Source organism: Rhea americana, unplaced genomic scaffold (assembly GCF_003343005.1).
Source record: "Rhea americana isolate MKP2758 unplaced genomic scaffold, rheAme1 scaffold_203, whole genome shotgun sequence".
Classification (NCBI taxonomy): domain Eukaryota; kingdom Metazoa; phylum Chordata; class Aves; order Rheiformes; family Rheidae; genus Rhea; species Rhea americana.
Window position 1 is genome coordinate 1019542 of NW_028186184.1, and position 12360 is coordinate 1031901.

General features: G+C 47.3%; 1 protein-coding gene across 1 annotated transcript in view; it reads right to left on the reverse strand.

Moving 5' to 3' along the window:
- Positions 1 to 6906: 6906 nt before the first annotated feature.
- SLC4A4 (solute carrier family 4 member 4) overlaps positions 6907 to 12360 on the reverse strand; it is a 166814-nt gene continuing 161360 nt past the window's right edge. Inside the window, exons 23-25 of the mRNA XM_085304108.1 lie at positions 10520 to 10616; positions 7961 to 8040; positions 6907 to 6994 (exon numbers count right to left, since the gene is read on the reverse strand). Coding sequence (XP_085160234.1) covers positions 7997 to 8040; positions 10520 to 10616 — 141 coding nt within the window. The 3' untranslated portion in view covers positions 6907 to 6994; positions 7961 to 7996. The remainder of the gene's footprint in view (positions 6995 to 7960; positions 8041 to 10519; positions 10617 to 12360) is intronic.

Consider the following 12360-nt stretch of genomic DNA (forward strand, 5'->3'; position numbering starts at 1 on the left):
TGGAGCCAGGGCAGAGCGGGAAACATCTTTAATTAAGAGGCATCATCATTTCTCCCACCCGGTAGAAGAAAGCTCGAGGAACTTCCTTCCAAAAGGAGCAACCAGTGCGACCCCGGGACGCCACCGCGTGAGCCGCGTTGCACCGGACCCCGGGCGCCTCGTCCCAACACGCTGCCGGTGCTGCGTAGTCACGCACGGCCCCTGTTACCCGCTGGTTTATCCGGGGCTATTGGACATTTGATATTGCCCCCATGACGGCTACGCCTCCGGCCCGCTCGCTGCCGGGGGATCGGGCAGGTCTGGCTGCCGGTACGCAAGCAAACAGGGCTGACGCTGGCTTGTTCTTTTAAGGGAAAAGGAAAATAAAATAAATACCCCCCCCCCAAAAAAAAAAAGTCTTTATTAAAACCGGTCGACTTCTGAGAAACTAGGGGATGGCCAGGACATTCAGTAACAGCACAGGGACTGCTGGCAGCTTCGCCTTCCTCAAAAAAAATAAAAAAATAAAAAAAGAATCCCTCCTCAGAGTTTATGCAACCTTGGACTATTTACTTGGCGAGCAAAATACCCCTGAGATACTAGTGTTCTCCTCACTGCCAAGGGGGGGGGGCAGAAAACACTGTCATTTTCCACTCTCCATCGCTTTGYTTTGTTTCAGTCGAGGCTGGTGCCGCGGCGCCGAGATCCTGCTGCCCACGTGCCCGGCGCCCCGCGCCGCTGCTGACCCCGTCCCTTACAGAGGAGAGGGGTCGGTTCACCGCTGGTCCACGGCTCAGTGCCGGCCGTGATGGACACGGTCTCCACCCGGGGGCCTTCTCGCGCACCCGTCTGCCCGGCAACGAGCCGCCCAGCCCGCGCGGGTTTATTCGTGCCGTCACGACCGTAGCTATAAAACTTCCTGATGCCAAAATAAACAAGTAGGCGAGGGCAGGCGGAAGGAATACAGGTGACACGTTGTGCAAAATTTCAAGCTGCTCCCTTGCTCGATAAGCAACCTGACGCTGTAAAAGGGCAATCTCCACTAATTGCAGGGCTCTTGCAGAAATAATTGAACAGTAGCTCGTTCAAAGCGCACGGTCACGGTAGGAATAACGTTACTAATATCCTGAACCCGCGGGGGGAGCGTGGGAGGGGGGCGATAAGAAGTGGTGAGTCCAGGGACACGCGACTGCCTGTGCAACGCTGGCGTGTCCAGCGCTTCCTGCCAGCCAGCCTGGACACAGCCCTGCTCCATCAACGTCACTCGCCAAAAAAAAAAAGAAAGTAGAAAAGAAGTTAAAAAAAAAAAAAAAGAAAAGGGCAAGTTTAGCCAGAGTCAAGGCCCCTGACAGCATCGGTGAGCAGTCAGGCTGSTGCACAAGCTGCACAAAACCASCAGGCGCGGTGGCCCGCGGTTTTCTGATGGGGCGTCAGCTTCCCCCGAAGCGCGACRGCGCTGGGCAGCCCCCGGGGCACCTGCAGGGCGCTGGGCACCGCTAGGAGGAAGCGAGCAAGTTCGTGTCCATGCAAAGGCCTGGAAGAGGGAGGGCAAGGCCCGTTTGGGACCGCACGTCCCAGAGCGGTACAAAAGGACAGCTACTCAAAATGTACCTTTCGGAAGAGCGCGGCCCACCCGAGCAAAGCGCAGGCTCCTGCGGAGAAGAGAGCCTGCAACCGTTAGTTACCTGACGCGGCGTGGTGGGGTTTCCTCTACATTTAGATAGATAGATAGAYAGACAGACAGACAGACAGATAGGCCTTGCCCAGTTTGCTGCTGCGCATTAGTCATCGGAGCGGCTGGTGGCACCATTCCCGCCGCCCAGCTCAAGGTCCGGCCCCCGGTGTGCAGGCTCCTGCTTTAGTGGATTAAACTTAGTCATCAGCGTTGGCTTGGAGGCCAGGCTTAGCAGGGCASGCTCAGGCTAGGGAACCTTTTGTTTGTTTTTAAAATCAATTACCAAGATTAGCTCCATAAAAGCATTAAGTAGTTTGTAGGCAAAAAGGCATCGGTTTTATCGGCTCCCTGCGCCCCGCTGTTTGCTCTCCTAATGACMGGTTTCCCCCACAATTAAGGCTGGAGTTTGCTCTTGCCGGGCGAGGCGGCCCGCTGCTCTAACGCTGCAAACGTCCGCAGATGAACCCACGAGCAGCGGCCTCCAGCTCGTCCCGCTTCGCTCCAGACCCACTGCAACCCTCAGGAAAGCAGCCCACGCATTTTGCACCTCGTCTTGCGTGCAGCTTGCCTGGGACAACCAGTTAAAGAAAAATAAGAAGCCTTTGCTGACTTTCTCCGTGTTAYTGGCCGAAGGTGGACCGCAGCATCCAATGGAGGGAATCAGAGCGTAGTGGTACTCAGGACATAGCTTTTGTGCTGGCTTTTGGCAGCCGCAAGGAACGAATCCTCCCCCCACCACGGTACTCCTGTTTCCCCACCGTTACATAGCTACCATACAGCGATGAGCCACAGGCCCAAGACCCTTTTCACGTCGTTAAAGCTAGGCAGACATGGGACCAGAAATGATTTTTGGCGTTGCTTTATTTAGTGTGGAGAACTCGCTGCTGTATAATCCGAGATTACCAGCCAYGGGACGTGGCAGCAGCAGCTAAGCGGAAAAGGATTTGGAGACTCGCAGCTTGTCCACGCATCATCGTTACACCAAGATGTGGCCCATATTCCTCACTCAGGAGTTAATTTAAAATAGATGCATGTGTTTTAAAGACCCCCTCCTCTCCTGTGGCCAACGTGGGGGCTTTGCGTGGCAGCACTTTGGACCCACGTACCTGGCAGTCGCTGGAGCGCGGCAGGAGAYGCTGCCCAGCGCCGCCGCTCAGCGCCTCCTGGCGCCCTCCAAGCCCTGCCCCACTTCTGCCCCCTCTGCAGGGGGCATCACCCAAAGCTCGGGGGTCCCGTGGCCCGGCTGAACGGAGCCTGCAGCCAGCTGCCCAAAYGCCTCCCTGGTCCTTGAGCCACCCTTGGCGACGCAGAGGCATCCYGCTCCCGTGCCCCAGGGCCCTTCCCAGCTCCTGCCGCAGGGCCGAGCGACAAAACGGGGGTAAAACGCTCAAAAACTTACAGGGTTTGGACCGTGCAGCAGCCCCCTCCCCGGCGACGCACCCGCCCCCGGCGCATCGCCCCGACAGCGGCCTCCAGCCCCCCTCGGCTGCCCGCTGGAGCAGGTTCAGCCCCGAAAGGGCGACAGCGGCACGGGAGTCTGGAGCCAGTCACGCGGGACCGAGCTAACAGCACGAAGGACGAAAAAAAAGAAGAAAAAAAAGAATACTCTCTCCAGTAAATGCATAAAGTTACTTTATTTTCAGTATACATTTAATTTTGAAAAATATAAATGCTAAAATATCTCATCATCTTCATCTTTTGATTCCATAAAAGTCACAATAGAAAGCTTCATAAAACTGTAAAATACTATGACGTTATAAGGAATTTCATGGTTTACATTACTGGAAAAAAATCATTTTAATATATTGAAATGTTTTCTGCTTTTTTTCCTGTTTTGTTCCACCATCTTGATCCACTTCATTTTATACTAAGTTTTTATTCTTTCCTCCAAAGCAAATACAGGCTTAAGAGAATTAACAACAATAATAAAAGTATCTGAAAGTGCGTCTTGATTCAAAATAAAAATAAAGTAATGAAGACAAGTATCGGCCGCGATGACAAACAAACGGGGCCGAGCTGCCAGGGCCGAGGCTGGCGGGGCTGGGACAAAGCTGCCGGCGGCTGCTGCCTCCCCGGCCCGCAGCCGCCGCGAGCAGCTCGGCTCCGCGCAGACTCCTCACGCTGCAGAGCAGCGGGCACCGGGCGCTCCTGACGCGCCCCCGGAACCCAGGCTCGCGCTTCCCCCCCGCCTCCGCCCCCCAAAATACCCAATTCTGGATCAAAATAAGGGTCTATGTTCTCGCCACAGAGCCTACGAAGTGCAGCGAACCCCTCCCTGTGGGGACTTCAGCCTGGCGCCCGGCTTTAGAGGGCCACGTTTCGCCGCCCCTGCCTCGTGGTGCCAGCAGCGCTCCGGCGCTTTGTGGCTTGTTTGCTTGCTGCTGCTTCTCCTTTCTTTCTTTCTTTTTTTTTTTTTTTTTAAAAAAAGAAACAACAACAGAGAACCCAACTTTCCGTGAAGTGCTTTTGTCATGGAGCAGGAAATGGAACATTTCCAGCTGCTGCCACCACAGCTCCATGTTTTACATGGAAAACTGCAGAAATCTTTGTCCCATCCCTCGACCAACGCTCCCCTCTGCGCCCCAGCTCAGTCCATGAAAACAGGAAAAAAAGGAAAGAAAAAAAGAAACAGAAACAGATCAGCAGTCAATACATTTCAAGTACATTTAACATGGTTCAAAAGTGGAAGACCTCATTTTTGTGGAGACTAATCACCAGGTAACAGCGGGTGAAAAGCCGTGCCGGGCATGTGCGTATACGTGCGCGTGCGGTACCCCGCGGTTCGGGCACCCGCGCAGCAGGGCCTTCTGCTGTCCGTGCTCTTGTAGGATGTTTTTTCGCTATAATTATCTATTTCGATCTTTCTCGAGTCAGTTATTCAGACTTCTAAAAAGGTACAGGCAAAACCTGGTCGCCCCCAGGTACCCTGCACAGGCCACCCGAGCCCGCGGCCCCCTTTGGCAGCCAGTGATTCGTGCTGACGGAGGAAYGAGAGCGGCTTTCTACGTATGCAAGCTAGCGCCGCGCTCCCCAGAGCAGCTGCCCCGCGGCAGCGGAGGGCCGACCGTGACCTTGCTGCTTTTCGGGATGCTCCGCACGTCTCCTTACCCTTCCGGGAGCAGGTCTGGGCAGCGCCGGGGGGATGCCGATCTCCCCGGGTAGCCCAGGGGAAAGGCTGCCTCTCCCTCCCTCCCTCCCCCTCGCAWCCGCCAGGCACCTTCGCTGCTTGCTCACGGGCAGCGAGCGACACTCGCGCCCGAGCAGGCGTCTAGATGCCTCGACAGCACGCGGGGGAACGTGCGCGCGCGCTGCGCGGGCGCCACCGCACCACCATCGCCTTCAAGAAGCAACGGCCACTTGCCAAGACCAAGCTGTCACCAGCAGGTCCATACCAACTCCTCCTGCAAGCGAAGCGCTCTAGCGAAAGCGAGCCTGCCAGGTGCTCCTACGGCACATCTGGAAGAAGAAGAGGACCACCGCTCTGCACCTCTGGCTGTTCACAAGGCGACTACCAGCGAGGAGATGCTAAAATCTGGTCTAACAGGTCTCAGCACCACCATGAAATTCTGCTTCTCTAATGCAACGTGCACTTTGGGGTCTTAATGGCAGGCTTGAAGGCCACAGGCTATGCTTTCATCCTTCGTCGTTTTGCTACACCAGCAAAAACGAAGCTAAACCACGTACTAGGCATTAGCGAGTAGTTTCTGCGAGCGCCGTTTTGTAACATCTCCCACCCCGGGGCGGCGCTGGCGGCCTCGCAGGGGGCCTGTCCTGTCCCTGGCGCTTGATGGCCGTGCTGCCGGCTATCTGCTTGCTGGGTTTAAAGCAGAAAGCCTGTGCGTGACCACGTGCACGCCAGCTTRCTTTTGACGTGTCAATTTGGCTTGACGAATCAGACTATCCAGGGGTGTGCTGGGCACTAAAAATTTAGGGTCAGTTCTGTACCTGATGGTAACCRCATCTGGGACAGCATGGATCCACAAAGATTGATGTAGGGTGTCAATCTTTAGGGCTCTGGCCAAAAAAAAAATTCCCTGTAAGTAATCTTAAAACGTCTTTTCCTTAATCGCTCCATCATTGTGTCCAAACTATGCCGAGGGTGTCTGGGCTGCTGCACACACACACGCGCACGCATGTTTTAATTGACATAATTCTAACAATACTGCACAGGAACTCAACAAAACAAACGGTCAGAATCTGCCCCGACATCGCCCACCGCTCACTGCTTCAGTCGTCATCATTAAATCTAAGACTCTTCCCACACCACAAGAGAGTTAAGTCCTGTCTTGACTCCTTCATAGTAAAGTTAGATTATTTATTTTTAAAAAAGGGGTAAAACAGATGGTTTAGAGTAAAAGGTGTTAATAAAACTGATCCAGCCCTATGCCATATCCTGGAGATTGTGTGTTTTTTCTTTTGTAAAAATCACATTATATATGGTACAATACATTTTTTACAGAAAGCCTGGCATCTAGAAATAAGAGGTAGAACTACTCAAAACTATATGTTTCCTGCTGCAGGAAAAATTCATTTTTCTTTACAGTAATTAAAAAAAGGTTAAAAAAATTGACAAAAAAAAAGTTGTAGGTTAGGCCCCCATAATTTAAACAAAACAATCTAGGAAAATAACACTCTTCAATGTACCTGACAGATTAAGTCCATTAAAGTGTTCTTTTAAAAAAAATTGCATAGGAAAGGGATATTTCATAACACATGCTACAACGATGGCAATAGTTTGTCTGTGCTGGGAGTGAAGTACCTTTTAGTTTTCCTTCTTGTGTTACTACAAGTACAGGCCTTAAGAGCAAGTTAGTATTAGCAGCACTTTCCAGCATCTCAGAGCAGTGTAATAAAGACATTGAATTAGCCTGGAGGTCATTTTGTTCTGCCAGACAAAAAACAAACAAACACACACTGATTCACAACTAAAGTCATGCCAGTTCCTCTGGCATTTCACAYAGGTATTATATTATATCCTTAATACTTCTTCCCTCTGCTTGAAAATGAGAGAGATGCGTGCATGTCTAAGCGACAGAGAAGGCAAACACAAGTCTTGGTCAGAGTGGAAAAACGGGGCGAGGATGAATAAAAAGACATCTGTAGGGGGCACAGGTAGAGGGAGAAGTGCAGAATGTCTCATTTACCTATGCAGGTGGGAAGCCAAGAGCATTTTGTAATATTTGGCTAGTGACAAAAAAAAAAAAAATCCACGTAAGATTTAACAGACAGACAAATTACAAAGTAGTTTCTGTTCCCTTGCTCCTCCAGAAATAACCGCCGTCTTCAGGCTCAAGCTCTATTCTAATTTGAGGCACAACTTTCACTGGAGTTCGTGGAGGGCTGCACAGAAAAAGAGAGAAAGACAGATGCACAGACTGGCTTGATGCTTTTGTCAAGGCTTAATGTGTTCTGCAACACCCGGCTGATTTCTCCCAGCTCCTCTYCATGCAGTACAACTGCTGAGTGATCAATTCCTGAAAACATCTACAATTYACATAGGAATAATGGCATCATATATATATATACACACACATAYATAACAGAGTGGCAGTTGGCTTACACAGGGAAAACTGCAGATACTACTGCTTACTGGGTCATCCAACAGACAACACTGCATCTAGAAGTGGAACAAATCCTTGATTCCCAGTATCCCGCATCAATTCTTTGCATTAGCACATGCAAGTACAATTCAATGTTCAAAAATCAGCAGCCTATGGATACCAAATACATGACCCAGGATAGTGGTGATACACAGCTCTTAGCTACCTTTACTTACCATGAAGCCTGTATCTCACATTAAGTTATTTTAATGAGTTGATCCAAACAYTACTTATGTCAGGGGGAAAACCACTGATTTCATCGATATAGGACCTCCAAATACCTAGGAGTTGTGCTTCACATCCAGCTGTGACAAAACTCATAAAGCTGCMCTTGAAATAATTTGCTTATATCCCTGGAGCTTAATTTGATACACTTTCTGACACCTGGAGCTGGAGCTGTGTCTTTAACACTGCAGAAGACTATTGCCCTCTCAGCCAAGGATCTAACCCCCGGTGCTGGGGGCCAAGGTGTCCTAACAGTCTGCACCCCAGCTGCGCTCTCACTGCTCTTGGCAATGTTTGCTTGCAACTTCCTTGCTGCTGCTTAAACTCATTATTTCCTCCATTATTCCCCCCACACAGGAGAAAACAGATTATTTCCTTTGTCTTTGCAATATCCTGTTACATGATCAAAAGAAAACAGTAATTTTCTCCCTTTTTTTTTTTTTTGAGGAATAGCTATAGGTAGCAGTTTGCAGGTTCTTACCTTGGCATGGTGTGTGACTGAAGAAAAGGAATTTTTTCAGCATGACGTATGGCGTTCAAGGAATGTTGGAGATTTTTCTCCTGTTGGGGAGGAGACAAGAAAGTCTTTTTGGTCATCTCAYGCAGCATTTATGGCTTCTCAAGCACAGCCTTAGTTCACTCAGCAAACCCCCATGTATTTGGGAGCTCCTTTCAGGGCTGACTTCCTGCCAYATGAATCTCACAGCTTGCAGATAAAATGCTAAGTTTAAACCTGACCTCCAAGATAAAAAGCCTTGAGCTGCCAATACGACCAAAGACTCATTTCCAGAGACTGCCTGGTGAGCTGCACTCAGAAGCGGGCTTTGCCCAGGCAGGTATATAACTACACGTGGGGATAAACAACTACAAGTGGTGGCTCAGCTATCGTTGCTGTTACTTGGCTGGCACAAATGGGGCACAAAAAAACAGACGGCCTGAAAATTCCCTTTGTATTTAGCAGGTAGGCGTTGAAGCCTGCCCAAGGGCTCTCCGTCTGGGGCGCAGGAAGCCACGAGCCACCTCAAAGCCAGCTGCAGACCAGCCCGGGCCCCCCAGCAGTGCTCAGAGCTACCTGCCAAAAGGGCCTTGGGAACCCCGTGTTGGGGTCTGGGTGGACAACCCGGGGTCAGGAAACTCCCAAATCCCCTCTCAGGCCAATTACTCCCTTTCTTGGCCTTGTTTCACCACCCTGAAAAACAGATAACATAACTTCTCATCTAGCTCCTTGGTTATCTTGTGCTCCTCACCATGGCATCCTAACTCCTTGCGAGAAAATAGGGGGCTTGTTGCCTGTAATCACCTTCCTTTCCTGACTCTGCGTGGCGAAACACACACTTTGCTCATAATAATCCTCCTCCTGCTATTGCAGAAGGAAAGCTAAGGACCAAAAAATGATTTTTGTATTTGGCTTGGGAAACTGCTGGTATCCACTTCACTGCCTTATTGGTTGAAGGATGAATTAAGCGTTTGTGAAGCGCTCAGATCATGCAAAATATACTCAAGTACTAAGTGCTACTAGTATTATTGGTAATGTATTTTGTATCTCAGAGTACAGTTTTACACCTAAGTAATACCACAGTGTTGATGGATTCCAGCTACTCTTTCTAGTTACAAGGACCTGAAACTTTTTTTTTTGCCTTTTTTCTAAATAAAGGAGAGCAAATCAATTTCTCAATTGTAAAAATGTACAAATATGCAAATAAGCTACTGTTTGGCACATTGATCAATGATTTACCCAGATTTGTAGCAGAAGCATTAATTTTTCCTTAATTATTTCATCCTTAACGATACKGAAATCAGTGCCTCTCATCATAAAATCCAGTGTAACAACCTTTAGGATGTAATTTATGTTTAGCATATCAAGCATTTTCACAGAAGAAAGACCTATTTGGTTGTTCAAGGTGGATTTCACCTCCTTTCTTTTCACTCATCAGCAAAACACCGTTGTGTTCTRTATCTCCAGCAAAACAAAGAGAAGGTATAAATAGTAAAAGGAACCACTCTTTCTTTTTGGCTTTGTTTTATAATGGGAATCTGTAGGTATTCTTTCATCTAAAAACACAATACAATGTTGACGATTTACAAATACACCTAAGTGCTGCTGAAAGCCAGAGGACTTTGGTACCAACTCTTCATTACAGATGATACTTTATGGATCTAAAAATGTGCATTTTAAAGCGTTACTCCTAGAAATCTTATTGCTGGCATCGCAGCAGTGCTGATTTAATGCTGTYGTTCATATTTCTCCCTTCCCATCTTACGACAAAGCAGAATATATATTTTGGGATTCAACCTGTTGCTCATAGTATTTTTAAAAGTCAGTGCAGATGTACRAACGCTTATCAACTGCTCTTCCTGATTCCTCACTTAATAGACAATAACAGCAGAAAGTGAAAATGGCTGAAAATGAAGATTATAATAATCAATGGTGGGTAATAGCACAAGAAAGTAAAAAGAAACAGAACAGCACAAAAGCAAATCACCTAAGAAGGGAAACRTGTTAATGGTCAAATGATCACTGCTTTGTCAGTTTAATGCGTGATGCAGATCAATGACACAATTATTCTTTTAAAGTGCTGATTTTTGCAATTGCTTGGAACCTAAGGAAACAAACAGTAATGGACAGCGATGCAGTTCAGACATGCTGCAAATCCAGAACATGAGGGTCAGAGGAAAAAGATTCAGGCAGTCAGCAGAGTTAAAACAAAAAATGGCAAAGGCCAGAAACGGACTGAGTGCATTGAGGGTTAAAGAGAGACGGCGAGAGAGTTACCATGAGACCTGTTAATAGCTGGATAAAAGCATGTAAGCTGGAGGCACAAGAAAGAATAACATAAGCTTTGTAAAGAGCAAAGGAAAAAAACACAAAGCCAAAATCGACAGAGAGGCCTGGAAATTAAAGAAGAAAAAAAAAATTAAAGTAATAGGCAAGGTTTAGAAAAAATCACTCTCAATAGACAGATATATATATATATTCTTTTTTTTTTTTGGTACTGCAAGTCAGAGTCAAGCAGGCATGCAAGCGGTTAGTTCTACTCACTGTCGGCAGGTTTGCTATCACTTAGGAAAGGTTCCTGCTCCATGATGTCCATTGGTATTTTAATACTTGGGACTTTTTCTGAGTAGGGGCAGTCAGACTGTGAAAGAAACGTGTAAAAGGTCTTAGAACATTTCCACCGCTCTCTCTCCTACTGTCTCCCACCACCAAAATTATGCTTCATATAGTTTCTGTAGGGATGAGGAATAAAATAAATAAATAAATTRTCCACCGTAGCTGTCTGTTGGTGCTCACTGGCTTCCCATTGCAYCCCTCTTGCCCTCTTCCTTTACACAATGAAAATAAAACAGACCAAAACAACAATCCTGCACAAGCGTTGTCTTCCCCTCTCCCCACCTCACCAGCTCCTTGGCCACCAGTTTATAAGACATCATCCAATTCGGTTTGGAGTTGGCTGCAGAAAATGCAGGTGAAAATGTACACTTAGAAAGAAAGGAGAGCGCAAAGACTTCTGTAAAATCTCATCACAAACGTTTATGCTACTGTGCATAACATTATGCATACCTCATATTGCATATATATTGCATATATATGCATATTGCATTATGCACATCCTCAGCATATGGTAAGCACAGAGTCCCCTGGAGTTTGGGTGCTAGCATGGTTATGTCCTATTTGCCTCAATAATCCACCTGCTAATGCCTAGAAGGTATCAGGAACAATTCTTCTATTCTTTAAAATAAAATCAAYTTCTCGTAACCAAGGAAAGGCTGATTCTCCAGAACTTGGCAAAGAAATTAAGGTGGTATTTCCCAGAAATGTTCAAACATATCTTTGTTCCTGAACTAGGCACAGCCCTGGGCACAACGCTGGGTTAGAGCGGGTGATGTGAAAGTCCAGACAGGGAAACATTGCAGAGGTCAGAGACTTTCTCTCCCCGGAAAATTTAACGTAACTGACATCCAGTACAACAYTGTATTCTCCAATAGCAAAATACTTTCTCAGAAATGTTTTTTTATGAGGTTGAGGGATCAGGATAGCTCAAACAAACAAGACTGAGCAGAAAGTCACTGAGGCAATGAAGCCACCCCAAAATCCCCATCAGTTTTGGGCTATATTGTGAGCACAACGTAAGAGAGCTGGGAAGCCCTTCCAATGTATCACTCTTTTGGTGCTAATAAATATAATGGACCTATGGAAGGAAAATACTGACACTCAGAGTCTGCTTGAAACTTTACCATATTTTATGMACAGAGAGAGTGCCTGCTGTTGGCAAAAATGTGCAAAAGGGAAGACGACACTATTACACRTCACTTTTGGCTCTTAAGCTAAATGTGCTAGCTCAGAATTTTTTAAGAAATTGGCCGGTCATTCTCAGAGCATGCATTTTGGATGCACTATCTGAGAGAAAACCGAGGGGCTGGATTTTTCTTTATATAGAAGCTTAGGCAAATACAATAGTTAGTGGCACTAATTTACACCTTGTAAATTCAAGCAGGACGGAGCAATGGTGAGATTACTGTAATGTCTTCTTTTTTTCAGCTCCTTTATTGCTGCCCTCGATTGCTAGCACATCCTTGGTGGGAACTTCAGCGAAGTCCCAGCTAGAGCTGAGAGAACAGTCTCCATCAACGCTGGGTTTTGCCTTATTCGTCCTTAGCGTTGTTTACATTAMCAGTGCCCTGAAATTCTCCTCATCCAACTGGGTAATTGGAGTATTGCCTGTACAATTCCACACTGCTAACTCTGTGGGTGCATATTTACAGTACAAAAAGGGTGAAAATAATCGAACCAATAATGCCAAGTGCTTTATATTCAGGAAATCTGGTAAAAGTGAGTGCTGAAAAGAAGACAAAAACAGCAAAAAAAAATCACAATTTCCT